Source organism: Protopterus annectens, chromosome 14.part0 (genome assembly GCF_019279795.1).
Source record: "Protopterus annectens isolate FY-2018-M chromosome 14.part0, PAN1.0, whole genome shotgun sequence".
Lineage (NCBI taxonomy): Eukaryota > Metazoa > Chordata > Ceratodontiformes > Protopteridae > Protopterus > Protopterus annectens.
Window position 1 is genome coordinate 58218747 of NC_056748.1, and position 19107 is coordinate 58237853.

Sequence of the window (19107 nt, forward strand, 5' to 3'; positions counted from 1 at the left end):
GTGCCCAGTGCCCTTCAGTAATTGTATTCTAAGCTGAAGAGAAAAAAGTCTGTTCAGGTTTGTTCTCCGATCTGAGTTCCTTAACACAAAGTTAAGCAGTAAAAAAAAAATTATCTGCTGTAAACTGTAGCAAAATGTTTGTTGCAAATACAAATGTACATTGTAACAAGTGGTTTACTACAACCACTATGCTCCAAAGTAAATAAAGAGGGAGATCTGTTGTTGGCAATAATGCAGCAGAAGGCATTACTTACAGTCACAGTGACTTCAACAAGTTCCAGGTTGGCGCCATGTAGGATTTCGTGTGTAATGATGGGATTCTAGTAAATACAGACCCTCTAAAAGAGCTCTTTGTGGATCCTATTATGACTGGCATTGATCCTGCGGAAAGCGGGAGTTCTATCACAGCTCTAAAACTATGCCACAGTAACAACAAAACCTACAAAGTCTGAAGTGGAATCCGCTATGGGGCTATGCACATAAGTCTGACTTTGCCTAAAAAGCACCATAGGAGAGGCCAAAGTTTCAACAGCATGTGAAATTCATGAGTCAAGAGGTGCAGACCACCCCTGGCAAAACAGAAGAAAGCACTGATATACCCATGTCACATCCCACTAGAATGGCACCAGTTAACTAGCCAATTGTAAAAGTTACTGATGGATTCTTTGAACTTAGTGACCGTTTTTGTGGGGGGTACAAGATTGACTAACATCAGTAATTTCCCCTCTCCAATACTGTAGGCAGAAAGCTCAACTGCATTTCTCTCACACTCCCTCGGGGTTATATTCATATGGAATAGTGAAGGGTCCTTATGGGTACTGGTAATTTCCACAGCCATTGTTTCAGAAACACAACTCACTGTAGTCATCTCCATTCCAGTCTGGTGGATACAGTACCAGTGTACCTACAATGGGTTCACCCATACAAACCTGCAAAGTTCTGATCAGCAGTGAAAAGCAAAGCAGTTCACACATTGTAAAACTGTTACCTTGTAACTGCAGTATACACAACTATCAGCAAAAACGTCACTTTCCTAAGGGGACAAAAGAAAAGCCGAAGGGCAGCAAGTCATAACAGAAATACATCCCACCCAATACAATGTGTAGAAACATCCTTAAGAGGCTCCCAAACACTAACTTGACAATATGTACCTATTCTCTCATATTCTGGTATTCAAAATTCCTCCAAAGGTAGCAAGACCAGAGCTGAAGTGTGGGCATGCAGGGCTTCAACTAAATGATCTACAGATTGAAAATGATGAGGCAAAAGGAAGAAGTAGGCCAAAACAGCACTCCTCCAGACTGTATCTGTGGCTTTTGTAAAGGATTGACAGTAAGCCAGAAGTTCCCTCAGACACTAACTGAACTAGTCTCTCATAGGAGGATGTACTGGGTCAACCCAGAGGGATTAGAGTGAAACCCATTAATAAGCTGCTACAGTTGCATGCACAAACACTACACTGTTCCACTGAGTGATTTTGAGACCCTCTCTGTTCTGTTGCTGGCATAGGTTCTGCAGAGTAGGACAAACCAAAACAACTGATCTTCTATCAACAGAAAGGACAAGGACAAAATGATCGACTTCAACAATTGGCTAAGCTTCTGGTGCCATTCTAAGGGGATACAGTATTTGTCTGCCTGGGACGACATGATTGACAGTTCACAATGCTTTGCCAGAGATGGCCTGCGCCTGTCGCCCTTAGGATTCCGGATACTGGCTAAGGCTCTTGCCACCCCTATAGTGCCTTTTTTAGGCAAGGTTCAAATGACAAATTCACCACTGTAACAGGTACAAGCAAGCAAAATCTGAGGGTAATGTTACTCAATGCTAGAAGTCTAAACCTCAAAATGCACTCACTCGAGGCACTCCTTAAAATGGAGAACACTGACATCTGTGCAGTGACAGAGACCTGTTTCAAAGCTGCAGAGAGCACCCCTGCATTACCAGGCTTCAATTCATACCACACCTTTCGGCCACCTAACCCAGAAAGAAGCACTAAAGGCGGAGGCGTGTCCATATTCATTAAGGATATCCACACCTCCAGGCTAGTTGCACAGCATAATGCATCCGAGATTATCCAAGTGCAACTAACTCTGGGCAAAACCACAATCCAAATTGTAGCTTGCTACAGACCCCCCACCATGCCCCAGGATTCACATTCCTCATTTCTTGATACACTAGAAAGTATTAGGGTACAACCCAACACCCTAATAATGGGCGATTTCAACTACCCCACCATTAACTGGGAAAACTACTCATGTACCAACTCTTTTGCTCAACGTTTTCTAGAATTCATAAATTCCAATGCCTTGGATCAACTTATTCACACCCCCACCTGGGGCAGCAATATCCTAGACCTGGTCATTACCAACATGGGAAAACGGTGTTCCACAACAGAGGTCAATTCCTCATTGGTCAGATTTGACCACAAGCTAATCAGCCTAGACATCCACATCCCACCCCCACCCCCAATTAGGGAAACTATCGTAAAAAACTTCTCCAAAGCCAACTTCACACTTCTTAAGACAGAAGTGGCAAACTTCATGACACCCATGCAGACGGACAATAGAGGTATGACTGCCGAATCCTACACAAATGCACTTTATAAGCACTTACACGAGTGCATGGATCATGCTGTCCCTAATAGAACCAAGATGTTATCCTCCAAAAAAAGGAAGCCAATCTGGTGGTCCTCTGCCATAAAGAAACTCTACAACAGAAGAAAGAAACTGTTGCAAAAAAGAGTAAAATCCCATGACTGGAGGAACTCCCTGGTCAACCACAGTAAGAAGCTGAGATCCCTCATAAAATCTTCCAAAGCTAGTTAAGAAAACAAAATTGCCATCGACTCTAAAGACAACCACAAAGCATTCTATAGCTATGTCAAGAATCTAAATGGGAACACTCAGATCTGCTCTGAGTTACAGCACAATGGCACTAAATATACAGAACCAACTGATATTGCCAACATCCTAGCAGATAGGTTCAGTGCTAACTTTACCCCCTTCTCACCCCATAGAGGGCCCGTCTCTATACCGGAAGAATGCAAAGTTCCTATAATCACGGCTGCACAGGTAAAAAACACACTCTCCAAAGCCAAGAACACAGCATCCATGGGACCTGACACTATCCCAGGCTGCGTTCTACACGAACGACAGAATGAACTGGCCTACCTAAGTACCATGTTCAATCATAGCCTCACTTCAGGTTTTGTACCCACTGAATAGTGCACCACAACAGTTATCCCACTCCAGAAAGGGGGAGCCACGACGGACACCGGGAACTACCACCCCATTAGCCTGATGAGCCTGGTCTGCAAGGCCATGGAACGTATCATCGCGGAACTCATAAATAAAGACATTGGTAATCTCCAAACTCTGGACCCTACCCAGTTTGGATTTGTAAAAGGCAGATCATGTCTCCTAAACCTGATTGACTTCTTTGAAACAGTCACCAAAGCCATAGATGAGGGTAAAATGGTTCACACAGCTTATCTAGATCTCGCCAAGGCTTTCAACACCATCCCCCACTCTGAAATTATAGATAAGCTCGCTAAACTAGGTATAAATCCCTATGTCACAAGATGGGCTGCCAACTGGCTCACAGATAGAACCCACACTGTGAAAGTAGTGGATTCCAAATCCGACAACAGACCAGTGACAAGTGGAGTACCACAGGGTTCAGTCCTGGGTCCTCTCCTGTTTGGTATCTACTTCTCTGAAGTGCAGGCCAACACAGAAGGTCTTTGGCTAACACAGTTTGCAGATGACTGCAAACTAGGAGCCATAATTGAAACTCCTAATGATGTGGACAAACCACAAAAGGGCCTCACTGAGACAGATACCTGGTGTCAAAGCCATGGCCTGAAGCTCAATGCCAAAAAGTGTATTGTCATCCCCTTTGGTAAAAACTCTGTACCCATGAACTACCACATAGCTGGTAGTCTACTTAATGCTGAAAATGTGATAAGAGACCTTGGGACACAGGTGGACAGTAGTCTCTCCTTTGATAATCACATCGCCACAGTGGTCAGGAAATCCTTCTATGTGACTCATCTCATCACAGAAGGATTCTCATCCAGAAAAAAAGAGGTCATTGTTCCCCTCTACTCATCACTCATTAGATCCACTATAGAGTACAACGCCCCTTTTGGTATGTACCTCACAAGACATATACAACAACTGGAAAGACCACAGAAATACCTCACAAAGAGGATTTCTGGCCTCAAACAGATGCCCTATGCAGACAGTCTCAAAAAACTACAGCTTTACTCCATCGCATATCGCCTACTCAGGGGCGATCTCTGCCTAACATACAAAGCTATGTCAAACCCAGAGCTGCTGGACATACTCCACTTAAATAAATCCCAATCCCTCCGAGCTACACACTCTAGGGACCTAAACTTTGTCACCACAATAAATAGAACATGCTGGAGGGATAGATTCCTGCCCCAGAGACTTCCCATACTCTGGAACAGACTACCTATCTATGTCAAACAGAGCTCCTCATTAGCATTCTTCAAGAAAAATCTTGATGATTGGATGGGAAATGGGAAATTCACCCCAGGGATCACTTCTGTGGCTCTGCTCGACAGGGGCACATGAAAATAATTTTCTTGGGTGGCGAAAGCCAGGGTACATTTTTTGGCTAGGCTTGTATGGGCCCTAGGGCCAATAGCCTAGTACCTACCTATGAACTGTGAGGGGCTATTGGAGTGGGATACATTTTTGAAGTGCTCATAGGAAGATAATGTACTACCCCTCCTTCTCCCTCTGCGTTCTTCCTTTAATACTACTTCTTAAGCTACACCCTGCCAATAATCTCCAACACTTCTCTCACAAATATCTTCTACTAAGCACTGTCTATAACCCCTGGCCCACACTTTTCATACACAAGGACAGAATTGCTGTCCATGTAAAGTAATTTCTACAACCTAACACTAATCCCTAGAAAATGAGGTAGCTTCACTGCCATTCTTTAGGGTGGATATGAAAGGGTGGGACCCAGCCCCATTACTCTGCACTGCTTCCAGTACAATGCACATAAAAAGTCTCCATTAAGGCTGCAAAGGAACCTGAGAACTTGCATTAGTACAATAATCAATTCACAGGGATTGGTGTGGTCCATTCTGTGCATATGCTGGAAAACAGTGTGTTGGGAACTATACTGGTACGTCACAACAAATGTTATTTTCCATGTTCCAGGTACAAAACTGTTAGTGACTTAGCAGGTAGCATATTACCTTTGATCTGGGGAAGATCAGAAGGCTGTGGGTTCTATTCCCATATCAAGTGTTTGGATTCGTATTTCAATAACACTGCAGTGTAGTTTGGTAGGGCCACTGCAATCATGAAATCTGCATTTCAGAAGGAACTTTAAACTGAGGTCCTACCTGCCTGAGTCAGTGACAGTTCAGGTGAGCAGAAGTAGTTCATGTGGGTTGTTAAGCATCCCATGGCAACAGATTTTCTCTGGTGCTCTTAAAAGAAATTTTCCCTAACAAACATAAATGCCACCTAATGGCTTCCCTGAGAAAAGGCCAGAGGATACACAGGATAACCCAGACAAGAACATAAAGAAATAAATGTTGTTTATTTATCTTTTATTGACCGTGTTAGTCCTAAAAGACTAGAGGTCTATTTTACGGGAGACCAGAGGTGGGATTAATACTACTAGGAGAAATTCGGCCAGGGCACTGGGGAACTTGCCCTACTCTCTCTGTTAGGTACCATAGGATTGTTTACATCCATCTGAGCTACCACCAACTCAAGCAGGTGAGACCTCAGTTTAATGTCTTATCAAGCCCCTCACTTCTGCCACATCCCATGATTCCCTGGGTATCCCAGTGGAGATTCAGCTTAACAGGAAACAATACAGAAGTTCACTGGATCCCATCTCTGTAACCTTTATAAAATAGCTTTTGAAGTTTCAGTTAAAGGATGGTGGATTTCTCTAAGGGACTGGTACACTGATACACATGAATGAAAACAAGCAAATTATTATTATTTTTTTCTCTCCAACTGACTGCATGAGCCAATCATAAGTCAGTGCAACATTTTTGCCAACATACACTGACCTCAGGGCTGATTTGAATGAAAGGGGGTCCAGAAGTCTCTCTCTAAAAATAGGCTGTAGAAGAAAGTGAAGCCCCACTGAAAAATCATGAAATGATTACTGTGCAAATTCAGTGTATCTGACTTTACAACAAGCTGCGTGGATGCAGTGGTCCTCTCACAGTCATTCTTCATAAAACTGGCATATATTCTTTCCATTGCCAGGTACTAGACATCCTCTTACCAATTTCAGGGGAATGAATTCCCTATACAGCAATTCACATTTTAACACAGAGATCCTTTACAACAACATTAATTAAAAATACAAGTTCAAGGGAATAGAACTTACAGAAATGTCCGTATACAGCGATTTGCCATACATTCTCTTGTACTCCTCACGTATGTCAAGCATATCTATCTCACTACGAGACACCATGATCCGAATCAGTGTTCTGTCCTTTGTCCCTGCACCCTGTGGGAAAAGGGAGAAGTTGTTTACTGACGTTAATACAGAGTTGGATAAGCAGGCAAGAGCAGTATTCCAAGGCCTGAGAAAATACAAACAAGTTTGTTAGCATTCAGTGCAACAGATCATCTATTCATCTTCTATAAACTTCACAACTGTGTTATATTTAAAACAAGCTGCACATCTTATTTTACTTCCATAAAAGCTGCAGTGATGTGAGGCTCCTTCTTATTTGTTTTCTATGTGCTTCTCCCCCTCTACCTACCAACCAATCAGCCTCCTCCTATTGAACTTAAGCTCATTTGTTCCCTTGGAGTGGAGCATCTTATTCCCTCAGATCCCGTAGGGTGGGAGCCATCAGGAATGGGCATCATCCAGGCAACCTTCAGGGAGTTTTGTTCGCTTTCCAGAATCCTGGCTTAGAGGCCACGTTGCATGAATAGTTTCAACCCTTCAACTTGGGTAGGGAAGCAGGCACCACCTACATCATCACAGAGACTACCAATGCCCATTTAAAGAACTCATGATGCGTTTCCCCATGAAAAGCCATCATGGACTACCATAAACAGGCTTGGCAGCTATACCCATGCTCACCCGTGCACCAGTCCACACCTGCTGGTTGTGTTTCCATCCTCCAACAAGAAGACTGGGACTGGAGTAGTGGTGCAAGACCATTTAGAACTTCCCCCCAGGATGGGCACACCCTCCCTTGTTGTACCACAAAGCAGTCAAGCAGCTAATAAAACCTGGGTCACCTGGGCTGCAGTCAGGGTTTTATCCTTCTTTGCCAGTGATTTAGTTATAGGTTCCTTTTTATTTGTGGCATGAAATCGGAAAAGTCTTTTACAAATAACAAATCAGCAAAGAACATAATGAAAACACCAACAAAAATATATTAACAAAATAAATAAATGTAGCCGTGAATGTCAGGTTACAGTGACATATTAATTAGGACATATGCACCACTGTAATACCACCTTGAGGTAGCAGACTGAATGCAGAAAGAGTAAAAATAAGCATTCCCTCACCTCTCCATGGCACACAGGCATAAAGCACATCTACAAACCAGGTAGCCTGAGGTCAGTTAGTGACAAGAGCACTGGAAGAGTTAAGGCAGGGGAGGATGACAGTGAGCAGCTTATGTTGGGTCACCCACCCTGGGGAGAGGGAGGGGTTCTATCTGCATGATTCCTTCCCTGCAAGGGCAGGTCTGCACTGTCACAATGGCAGTAGGACCAAGGGATGTAGGGTTGATTATCCCAAGCCAGTGATGGTAGCTTTTGGGAAGCATATATGTGGAAGAACACACACATACCATGGGGAGAGCAGAGGGTAAACCTGTAGTGTTGGGGTTACCTATGTTTGCACCCAGGGGGTGGGGTTAGGGTCATTAAGACAAAAAAATGGCTGACAGGGTCTGATGGTCAGCAGGCATCATGAAGAGGAAAAAATATTCATGCAACCCACTCTAAACGATATAATGCTACTTCAAGTATCAAATTAAGCTTTATATAAAACATAACTGCAGCATTGCTGTGAGCTGAACAAGCACAACAGTAACTCCCGTTTCTCCAACCAAGGTTTTCTCTGCCCATCTAATGTTACCTGCACAGATCCCAGTGGTAAAACAGCAGTAAACTGATGAAGTAAGCATGGTTCTGGCAAAGAGTTATGCAAACTCCTCATTACACTTGCCAAAAAGACTTGCGTGTTTAAAAAAATTCTTTGTCATAGAAAGTAGATTTAAGCTACTGGTTATGTCCTTTCTTACCAGTCAGAACAGACTAGTCTAAATGAGACAAAATCCACCACACTGAAATGAACCTCATGTTATCTGGGAGAAAATGTACAGTCAGTGGTGCTGCAGTGCCACAAAGAAAGACCCAGAAAACAGCATGAATTAATCTAGATGCTTCCTTCTATGTAAGCTGATGCACAGCAAGGAAAGGAATATACAACTACTTAACAGTGTATTGTGGGGACACTGTGTCACAACCGTCATTGTGTATCCACTATGAAAAGTCACTGCATCGCATCTACACCAGAATGATGAAAGACAGCAATAAATCCTTTCTAAGATTCATTTTTTGTTAGCATAGTGGTTTTCTTTTTTCGCCTTTTTACAGGAAGTGCAGAATGGGTAATAACAGCACAAAGGGAACCCGCCTATAGCACTAGCTTCATCAATGAGATGTAGGGAATCAAACCTTCTGCAAAGGCATTCTGTGCTGATAATGGTGGTAAAGTACCACAGGCCTCAGTAAACACTCTATGCAGTTCTGTACACTTTTTAAAATACAAGAGCACCACTGTACTGACTTCCTTGAGTGAGTATGTGTGTGTTGCATGTTTGCAGTTGTGGAGACAATACACATTAAGATACTCTGCTTAGAAATGTATATGTTGTCTGCCTAGTCCTGGCTAGTGTGCTATACAGTCACACCGTGGGCCCATTTCCAGAACAATCTTTTGCGTACCACGGGAATTAAGAGAGGTATAGGGTAAGACAGTCCATAAACAGCTTGCATGTGTAAAAGGCTTTTATGTACATGTGTATGAATTGATGGGGGCGGTGCTAAAACGTGATTGTTTTCAATGCTGTCCTTGCCAATGATAGGGTTGTGTGACATCACCACTCCTGTTATTTTAGTAGGCTGGATTTTTTTTTTAATTATCAGATGATTTATTAAAACATCTCATTGCAAAATCTTCATGTATGGAGCAATTATATAGTTAATTTCCTGATGTCTTACAAAGCGTCATTAAATATACATTATTTTCTCTTACTTGACACAGCTGGTCTAAGCACAAAATCAGGAATTACATATCACACATCTAGTTATTTTTGACTAACATAAAATGAAGAAACAAACATTTTTATCTCTTTCTTTATTTGTATTATGGCATTGCTCCAGTACAGTCCATAAATGCTCCTCTCACAGTACTTTTTGTTTGCTCTAAGCATACGGTCTCATTTTGCTGTCGTTCGTGTTTTCTCTCCTTTCCTCTTCTTCTCTCCTACTTTTCTTACCTTGCACCCAATTTGCTCATTTTTTCTCATGCAGTTAATTAACCTGCTTAACTCAAACTTCACTTCCATTTATTGAACTCCATTTGTTAATGCTATCACTTCAGTTATCTTTGGCTCCTGATCTTCCATTTTTTTTGTTACTTCTTTTTTAATTAATGTTACTAAGGCTCTTCTGTGTTCCTGCTCCTCTAGGTACCTTACTCTGCTCAGATGGAAGTCCTTCCCTTGCATTTGCCAGGTGTATCCCAGTACCTTTACAATCACTCCCTGTAGTACCACATGAAAGTCCTCTAGCTTCTTGCCTACACACAAGATTTGTTGCCAGTGTCACATCTGCTCCTGTGTACATCTCCAGCACTCCTGACTCATTGCAAGAAACATCTTGCTAAGCCACTCTGGTGTGTAAAAATACTCGTCCAGACATCCCCCCAACTATTCCAAATTTCCTCAACTTATTGCTTTTTCTGGAACCATTCATATTTTTTTTCCATCTCTTCTCTGTTATTTCCCTATCGTACATTCTTTGCCAAGCCCGCACTTGATTTTTCTTTATATTTAATATCCCATTAATGCTTCTGCTAAAATTTGGATCAACCTCGATGTCTCTATATTTTTATTTTTCACTTTCTAGTTGTATCAAGCCAGCATTCCGAGTGACTCTCTATACTGCATCCATTTTCTGCTTCTTGATTTGCAGTACTCTTACAAAATACCTCCGCTCTATTTTTCTGCCTCATCTCCTTAGTTGGTCCCATAAATTTCTTTTTCTCCAGCCAAAACTTTGTATTTTCCCTCCCTTTGTTTGTTTGTGTCTTTCGGATTTTCCCGGTTAGGGGTCGTCACAGCGGAACTCCAGTCCGCTAATGATTGGCAGTTGATTTTTACGTACCAGCTTGCCAGGCCTGACGCACAACCTTCAATGAAGGTACGCCCATTCACGCATGTCTCCACGCAGAAGACGCTCTAGCTGAGAATCGAACCGGACAGCGTCTTACTGTGAGGCGACAATGCTACTGCAGCACCCCTATGGACCATAAATGAAATTTCCACCATATCTTTTCTTTTTATTCATGATTCTTTTCAACCTTCCTATATACTGGCTCTATAAATCTCTTTCTGCAAATCTCTAGCCATTCCTCATGTTCATATGTTCAATCCCTGATCATTTTGAATAATCCCCTGCTCCTGCATCCTCTCTTTCCATCTCAAATTTTAGCTGGTGTTCTTGTTTGCTTACTGGTACTCCCCTTCTTATCACGGTGATCATTCCTGTCCTCCTCCCCTCCCGTGCTTCTGCTTGGTCTCCTCCAAATCATCTCTTAATTAACTTTTCATTCTGCTGCTTCTTAAAATGTCTTTTCTGTAACATCACTACAGCTGGCCCACAATATCCAATATACCTTACAAGTTTATTAACCTTTGTCTCATCTGTGAGACCATTTACATTCCAAGTAAACATTTGTAGCGCCATTCTCTATCTTTACAGTTCCCCTCCTTACTGTTGTTTTTAACTCCTTACTAGTACTTGTTTTTCCCTTTGTATAACTCTGCTCCTCTTTCCTGATGTGCTCTTTATTCTCCCATTTTTAACAGCTGAAACAAATAAAACTTTTAAGCCCATCCTGAATAATCTAAAACTAATTACATACTTACAACATTCATTTCTCTCCATTTACTTTTCTACTGAGCCTATTCTCACTTCTGATGCATAAATATATTATTTATAGTACGTATCCACCTCTTCCTATTCTGGGGAAACGTCTGCCTTGCTTTACTCCTTTTCACTTATTCTGCCCTTTTCCTTTTCACCTAATTCACCGTCTTCTCCCCACTTTCTTTACTTTTGCCCATATTTAATCGTTTCTTCATGTCCATACTCTTTTGGTGTTCTGTCTCCACTTCAAGTAACTAATGTTGCTCATCTGTGTCCCTCCCAGGTTCTTTTCTTTCTACGTAATTCCCTTTTATAATTCCCAGCGACATTATTGCTTTCTTTTCCTAGTCTTTTCTAGGAAGTGTCACAAATTTGTCTGCAAGCTTTAATTCACACCCTCAGTGAATTTCATTTGTATGTTAGTGATGTCCCTTTAAACAGTGAGATTGGCTCCCTTTACCTACCTACTTAGCCATCACATTTTCTATCCAGCACATTTTCACAGAAGTTTAGTTCTCCCTGCTACAGTTATCCAATGTGGCAGACATTTGTTTGAAAAATCCTCCTTTTTAACATATTCCTTGGTCATTGTTTCTTTTATCAGTTTCCATAGTACAATTGTTTTGTAGTGCACGGAGTGTCATAATTACACTCCAAAGTCAGAAAAAAGATAAGCCTGTTATGTGCTACTGTAGTGTTAGACCTAATATCACAGGGCTATCAGAGGTGCGTAACAAATACACACCCTCGAGAGCTGCGAAGGCTGGGTATAAGGGACAGGATGTTCCTTCAGTCCCTGAATATCTCTTCTCCTGTGTCCACTGAAGTTTACAAATGTTAGACTGTAACTAACTTATTTAAATTAGGACACCAAGTAAAAACAGTCCTTGACTTTTTCCTTACTTGCGGACTATGCGACAGCAATCGCCAAGTCCTTTACTGGCTTTTTTCCTTTTGTAACTCATAGTACATACAATACATAAGACTCCATGTAATGCAAAAAGTTATGACTGGGTCTCATGACTGGTACAGGTAATTACTGGGTACAAGCCAAAGACACAGCACTGTCCAAAACCATAATTCTGTAGTGCCATTAGTGAGAGAGGTGATAGCATCGACCACTGTAACTCACAATGTGACATGAGCAAATACTGCACAGGTAGTAAGATATGCACTCACTTCTTGGATGCAGGTGTTAGTCATTATGCTATAATTCATATCCACAAAAGGGTTATTTTTATAACGTTGAACAATAATGTACCTAAGGAGAGAACTGCACCCAAACAAACTGTACAAAGTCAAACAAAATCACATCAATACGTTTCAAAATGCCTGCTGCTTACTTTGGTCAGTATTTAATAAAAACAAACAAAAAATACATCAGTGCACCCACATTAAATGTCTACCACTAAAGTATTGACGACCCTTTTATGAAAGCTGTATAACAAAAGTTTCTGCTTTCCTCTAATGCTGTAAATTCTCAGTGGCAGACTTCCAATCATTAACCTTCTTAATAACTTGTTTAAACACTATATGACACAAGAACATTAATGAAAGTGGAGTAAAAATTAAAGGAAATGTTCAGTACAAATTAGGCAAACATTGAGGTATAGTGGAAAACAAGACTTACCCGCATTGCTTTATTCAGTCTTTCTGCAAAGTAGGCAGGAGTGTTTCGGACACATTTCACTGCAAAAAACAAACCAAAAAAGCTTTAAAGCATTTAATGTACAGTAGTCTGAAAGGACAAAACACTTGGAAATCTCACTTTCTATTATTTTACTATTATCATATTACTCATCAGTTTATCCGATAACCTTAAGAGTAGGCAGAAACAAAAAGAACTTTAAACCTAATGACTTTATCTGCGACTGAAAATTTGCAATTGGAAGCCACTGAGACTACTACTGTCTCTCCAGATGAGGCAGTACACTACTTTAACTCGGCTTTCTTACAAATATTAAACCATCATGCACCCACCATAACTATAAGAATAAAAGCAAGGTATGCCCCCTGGCTAACTAAGGTTACTAAATCTATTCTCAAAGACAGGGATAAAGAGTGGATACAATTTCACAAAAACAAAACCCAATCAACGAAACAAAACTACTTAGAACTTCGTAATAAAGCCAAGAAACTTATTAAACTAGACAAAATTAACTACTACCAAAATCTCCAGGAAAAACATGCTCAACCCACAAATATTCTGGGCTGCAATAAATTCTATACTGCAACCAGGGAAATCTACTTAATCCAGCAACAGTAAACAACCATGATAACATTCCCACTCCGTTCAATAAATATTTTACCGAAACAATTCAGCCCCTAGCAAATAGCCAAAATAATGCTAGTTACCTTGCCCTAGCATCCACACAAAATATCACAGACAAGATAATATCTCTCACTTTAGTTTGCACCAAGAGTCAATCAAATCCATTTTAAAACTCTTCCACAAGCTTACACCAACCAACCTGGCTGCAGAAAATTTACCAACAGAATACCTACAGCTCACGGCACAGGCTATATATATATATATATACATATATATATATATATATATATATATATATATATATATATATATATATATATATATATATATATATATATATATGTATATATATATATATATATATATATATATATATATATATATATATATATATATATATATATATATATATATATATATATATATATATATATATATACATATATATATCTATATATATATATATATATATATATATATATATATATATATATATATACGTATGTATATATATATATATATATATATATATACATATATATATATATATATATATATATATATATATATATATATATATATATATATATATATATATATATATATGTATATATATATATATATATATATACGTATGTATATATATATATATATATATATATATATATATATATATATATATATATATATATATATATATATGTATATATATATATATATATATATATATATATATATATATATATATATATATATATATATATATATATATTTATATATATATATATACATATGTGTATATATATATATATATATATATATAAATCTAATATATGTGTATATATATATATATATATATATATATAAAGATATGTATATATATCTATAATATATATAAATATAAATATAGAATCAGCTCTTAAAAACAAACTTGGGAATTTATTTAAACGAAAAGCCGCCGCCAAAATTCTTCAGACTCTTTAAAGACAAACATCTTGAAAAATTTTTTAAACCAGCCTATACTTGTCATTGGTCAAGCTTCACATGCCTTATTAACAGGCATCTGTTACAATCATCAAATAGTATCGGCATACATTAGTACTCATAAACCATGCTGTTCAAGCTTAAAAATGAAAGCGTTTAATGTTTAGTTAATGACAGAAGGCTTAAACAAGTTGTTTACAGTTCAGTATGTCTTAATTTAATATTGGACAATGATACCTTCCATTTTTAAGCTTGAACAGCATGGTTTATGAGTACTAATGTATGCCGATACTATTTGATGATTGTAACAGATGCACGGCTGTATTTACATTCACGTCAGTTTCTGTATCTTTAAGTTAATAGAACATGTGAACTGACTTGACCAATGACAAGTATAGGCTGGTTTTAAAAGTATTTTTCAAGATGTTTGTCTTTGTGTAAAGAGTCTGAAGAAGCCTTTGGCGAAAGCGCTTACTCGTTTAAATAAATTTCAAGTTTGTTTTTAAGAGCTGATTCTAAATTTTTTTGGACCATCTTAATTTTTGGAGCATTTTACTTTCATTTTATTGCCATTGGAATATCACGCCTTGTTTGGACTGTGCTTGTTTTATGTACAGCGTGAGTTCTTATCTCGACTGACAGCAGCTCTGCACTTGGATTTGTGTTATTGTTATTTGCTTTGTCAGCGCTGCAGGAGGTGAAGATGGCGAATGAAAGTAGTGTTAATATTGAACTTCCTTATATACCACGCATTCTAGAACATACTTCAAGTGTCCTGGACAGGTTTAAGATATGTGTTTCTGGAAATACTAACTCACTAATGGACTTTAATCCAGTTGTAGATGGAAGGCCTGACAATCACCTTGATGTGAGTAACCTAGATTTCTCTAAAGATCTACATGACTTGGAGACTGTATTTACTAAATTAATTAAATTACAAGTACAGAGACATTATTTTGAAGTTTGTTTAAGTAAGCGAATCATACCTCGCGGACTACGAGTTTTGAAGATGCCTACAACTGGTACCTCGTTGCCAGATCTCCTATACCGTTGGCAGCAGCTCAATTTAGAGCTGAGTTTCAGTTATATGAAACTATTAATTGAATACCACTTGCCTGAAGAAGAGAGACTGAGAATGACTGTTAATAATTTATTCAAAGACTTTGAATCTAAATATGTTGACAATGAAATATGTATGGGAAAACTAAAGAAAGTTATAGAAGATGTATTGTTTTTAGAAAAACGGATGTTAGACCAGAAAAAAGCAAAAATTGTTAGGGATTTACGTGATTTTAAAAATAATAATGTTTTTACTTGGCCTAGGGAAATGGTTTCAAACCTATACCCTAACAATGGTTCAAAAGCACCCCAAAGACCTTTAGGCACAACAGGTAAAAGTTTTGAGAATACTGTACTAACTACACCTGTAAACAACTCTGACAGATATTTACATAATAACACTACAGAAAGTAGACCATCAAATAGTTTGACGTCAGAAAACAGACAGAGTGAAAGTTCTTGTGCTTTAGATCCTAATAATAGTATAAGGCATGATCAGCAGACCATAGAGTATAACATCTTAGAGACAGAGAACTGCAGTCCTTCTAGGACACAAAACAATGGAAAGGATATCCGTGTTGATTTAGGAGACAATCTGACTGGCTGCATAACTGATGTACAGAGATCAGGTGCAGCTGTAGTGAGACCAAAATCAAATAGTGTGATTCTAAATCCAAATAGATTTCCTGCCCCCCTCCCCATAGCCCAAAACCATTTTTTGGACAAAAGAAGGTCAACCAGCAGGGGGAGACAGAAGAGGAAAGGTTCAGTAGACGATCAGGAGCAACAAGGCCCCACAATAAAGAAAATGTGGGGGAGACAAAATCGTTAATTTTGAATTTATCTGGAAGAGTATTAAATGAATATGAAGAACAGGTTCTAAGTAAAGGTTTGGGTTTCATTCCCACAAAAAGATGTGACTTAGTAGATACTATTATAGAGACAAAAATGTATATACGTAACTTACAACTTAGATTAGATTTTGGTCATTTTAATGACAGTACAAACATAAATAGACATCGCCCAAACAGTACATTTATCCCTCAACTACATCCAACCATAGAAGTATTTGGGAACGTAGTAGAAGATGATATATATAGAACTCATCAGGAGAAACTACCATTGAAACATGGACGCAATTTGAATTATAAACAAAGACAAGCGTTACAGTCTCTAAGGAATGACAACTCCATTGTAATAAGACCAGCAGATAAAGGTGGCCCTGTTGTCATCATGGATTATAAATACTATACCGACAAAATGTTCCAGATGCTTGATGACACTAACACATTTATAAAATTGACTAAAGGTGATTTAAGTAAGATGGTTTTTAGTGTCTATAATACCTTAGATGACCTAGTGATGTCACAAGATATAACACAGGAACTTTATGAATATCTAAAGGTGAAAAATCCAACCATTCCAATCATACAGGGACTACCTAAGGTACATAAGAACAGTACAGACCCGCCATTTAGGCCCATCGTAGCAGGTCAGGGGTGGGTAACTGAACCTCTTTCCATTTATTTGGAAAGTATATTAAGACCTTTAGTTAATGATAATAAGAAAATCTTGAAAGATAGCAAGCAATTTCTTTTAGATTTATACTCTCAAACACAATCTTTGAGCGAACAACAGCACTATTTTTTCGTGACACTTGATGTAGTCAGCTTGTTCACTGTGATTCCCAATGATACAGGTATTAGATTAATCACTGAATACTTGAAAGTACACTCAGATTTCTTGGATAAGAAGGTTGACTTAGTTGCTTTGTTACTTGAGACTATTCTGACTAATAATGCTTTTGCATTTCAGGAAGTCATTTATTTACAGAAGGATGGCGTAGCTATGGGCACATCTTGTGCAAATAGCTACGCCAACCTGGTTATGGCTAGATGGGAAGACATTTACCTTTTTGAGAATCCGTGTTACAAAAAATACGTTGCAATGTACTGTCGTTTCGTAGATGACCTCTTTTTCATATGGTTGGGTGATAAGCGTTCCTTATTAAACTTTGTTTCATATTTGGACAACACTGTGGACTTTTTAAAGTTCACCATGAACTTTTCAGTTAGAAGTTTACCATATTTAGATGTGGAAGTAATTAGAATGACAAATGGTATGATTAACACAACAATTTACAGGAAAGATTGCCAAAGGAATAACATACTACATAGACAAAGTATGCACCCTGATCATGTATTTCAAAATGTCCTTAAAGGACAATTTATGAGAGTATCTAGATTGAATCCACAACAAGAAAATTATGATGCAGGAATTGATGACATGAAAGAGAGATTTTTAGAAAGAGGATATAAAGAAAAAGAAATATCAGATACTATTAAGATAGTAGAGAATCTAAGGTCAAGCATTGCGAAACCTTATTTTATGGCACAAGAAATAACCACGAATATTCCTAGATCCTCGGTAACGGATGTTAGAGCCAACCTTACCTTTAGTAGGATGGACCTGCAAGTGAAAAGTTCTTTGAACAAACACTGGGGAATTTTGAAATCAGACAGGGATGTAAGTGAAATAGTAGGCTCAGCACCGAATATAGCCTACAAGAATCTTCCCAATTTGAAGAGCATTTTATGTAGACCCAAATATGCATTAACAAGTAGATTGATACACGATAGGAACACCTTACCTTGTGGTCATTGCAACCAATGTGTCTATATTAACAAAGAAACTACCTTTGAACACCCTAACACAGGACGTCTCTATAATTTTAAAACTAACACGAACTGTGAGACTAAGAACGTAATATACTTAGCGACTTGTACTGAATGTAAAAGTTATTATATAGGGAAAACAAACAGATCTCTTAAAGAAAGAATCAGGGAACATATATATCACAGCAGAGTAGGCACTGATACTAATGCCTTAGCCAGGCATAAAAAATTGTCAGGCATAAATCATAACTTCAAATTTTGCATTATCCAACGTGTTTTTGAAGGCTTTAGGGGTGGTGATTTAATAAACAGAACTCTAGAACAAGAAACAAGATGGATAATAAGAATGAGATCTGATAGACCACCTGGTCTGAATGATAAAGTACAACTTAAACCATTTTTAAGAAATAGAAAGTTACGGAGATGAAGACCACTCCCATTATTTACACCCAACCTTAAAAACCATTGGAAAGCCCACTAGTGGTTCCCTTAGGTCTGTGATTTAGACTACTGAATTTATAAGCTTAATTAGACAGTTGTCGCATAGTACCTCACATTACTATTTAATGAATAAGCCAAGATCTATACATAAGGTTCTATTTGTTATTTAGAAGTGCTCCTGAGTAGGTTTATTTAGTATACCCTATTGGGCACTGATATTACACCTATAGGTGTTGAATACTTGAGAAGTATTACTTGTATATCATGGAGATAGCATTTAAATCAGCTGTTAAATGCATTTCTAGATTTCATGATAGATTATATATTGATTATATATTGGAAATATATTTTTAGATCTTGATGCCTTAAAGATGGCGAATAAGACCTTTATGACACAGACTGATGAGCCACAACCTAGTGTTTGTAGATGTCGCTTATTCCATAGTGTAAAATATGTTTGAATACCTTCATT

General features: G+C 38.4%; 1 protein-coding gene across 2 annotated transcripts in view; it reads right to left on the bottom strand.

The window, feature by feature from the left end:
- Positions 1–19107, bottom strand: part of ANXA11 (annexin A11) — an 872911-nt gene that overhangs the window by 45813 nt on the left and 807991 nt on the right. For both annotated transcript variants that reach the window (XM_044055766.1, XM_044055767.1), the window contains 2 exons: positions 12835–12893; positions 6403–6525 (listed from right to left, as the gene is read on the bottom strand). In XM_044055766.1, the coding sequence (XP_043911701.1) occupies positions 6403–6525; positions 12835–12893 (182 nt within the window). The remainder of the gene's footprint in view (positions 1–6402; positions 6526–12834; positions 12894–19107) is intronic.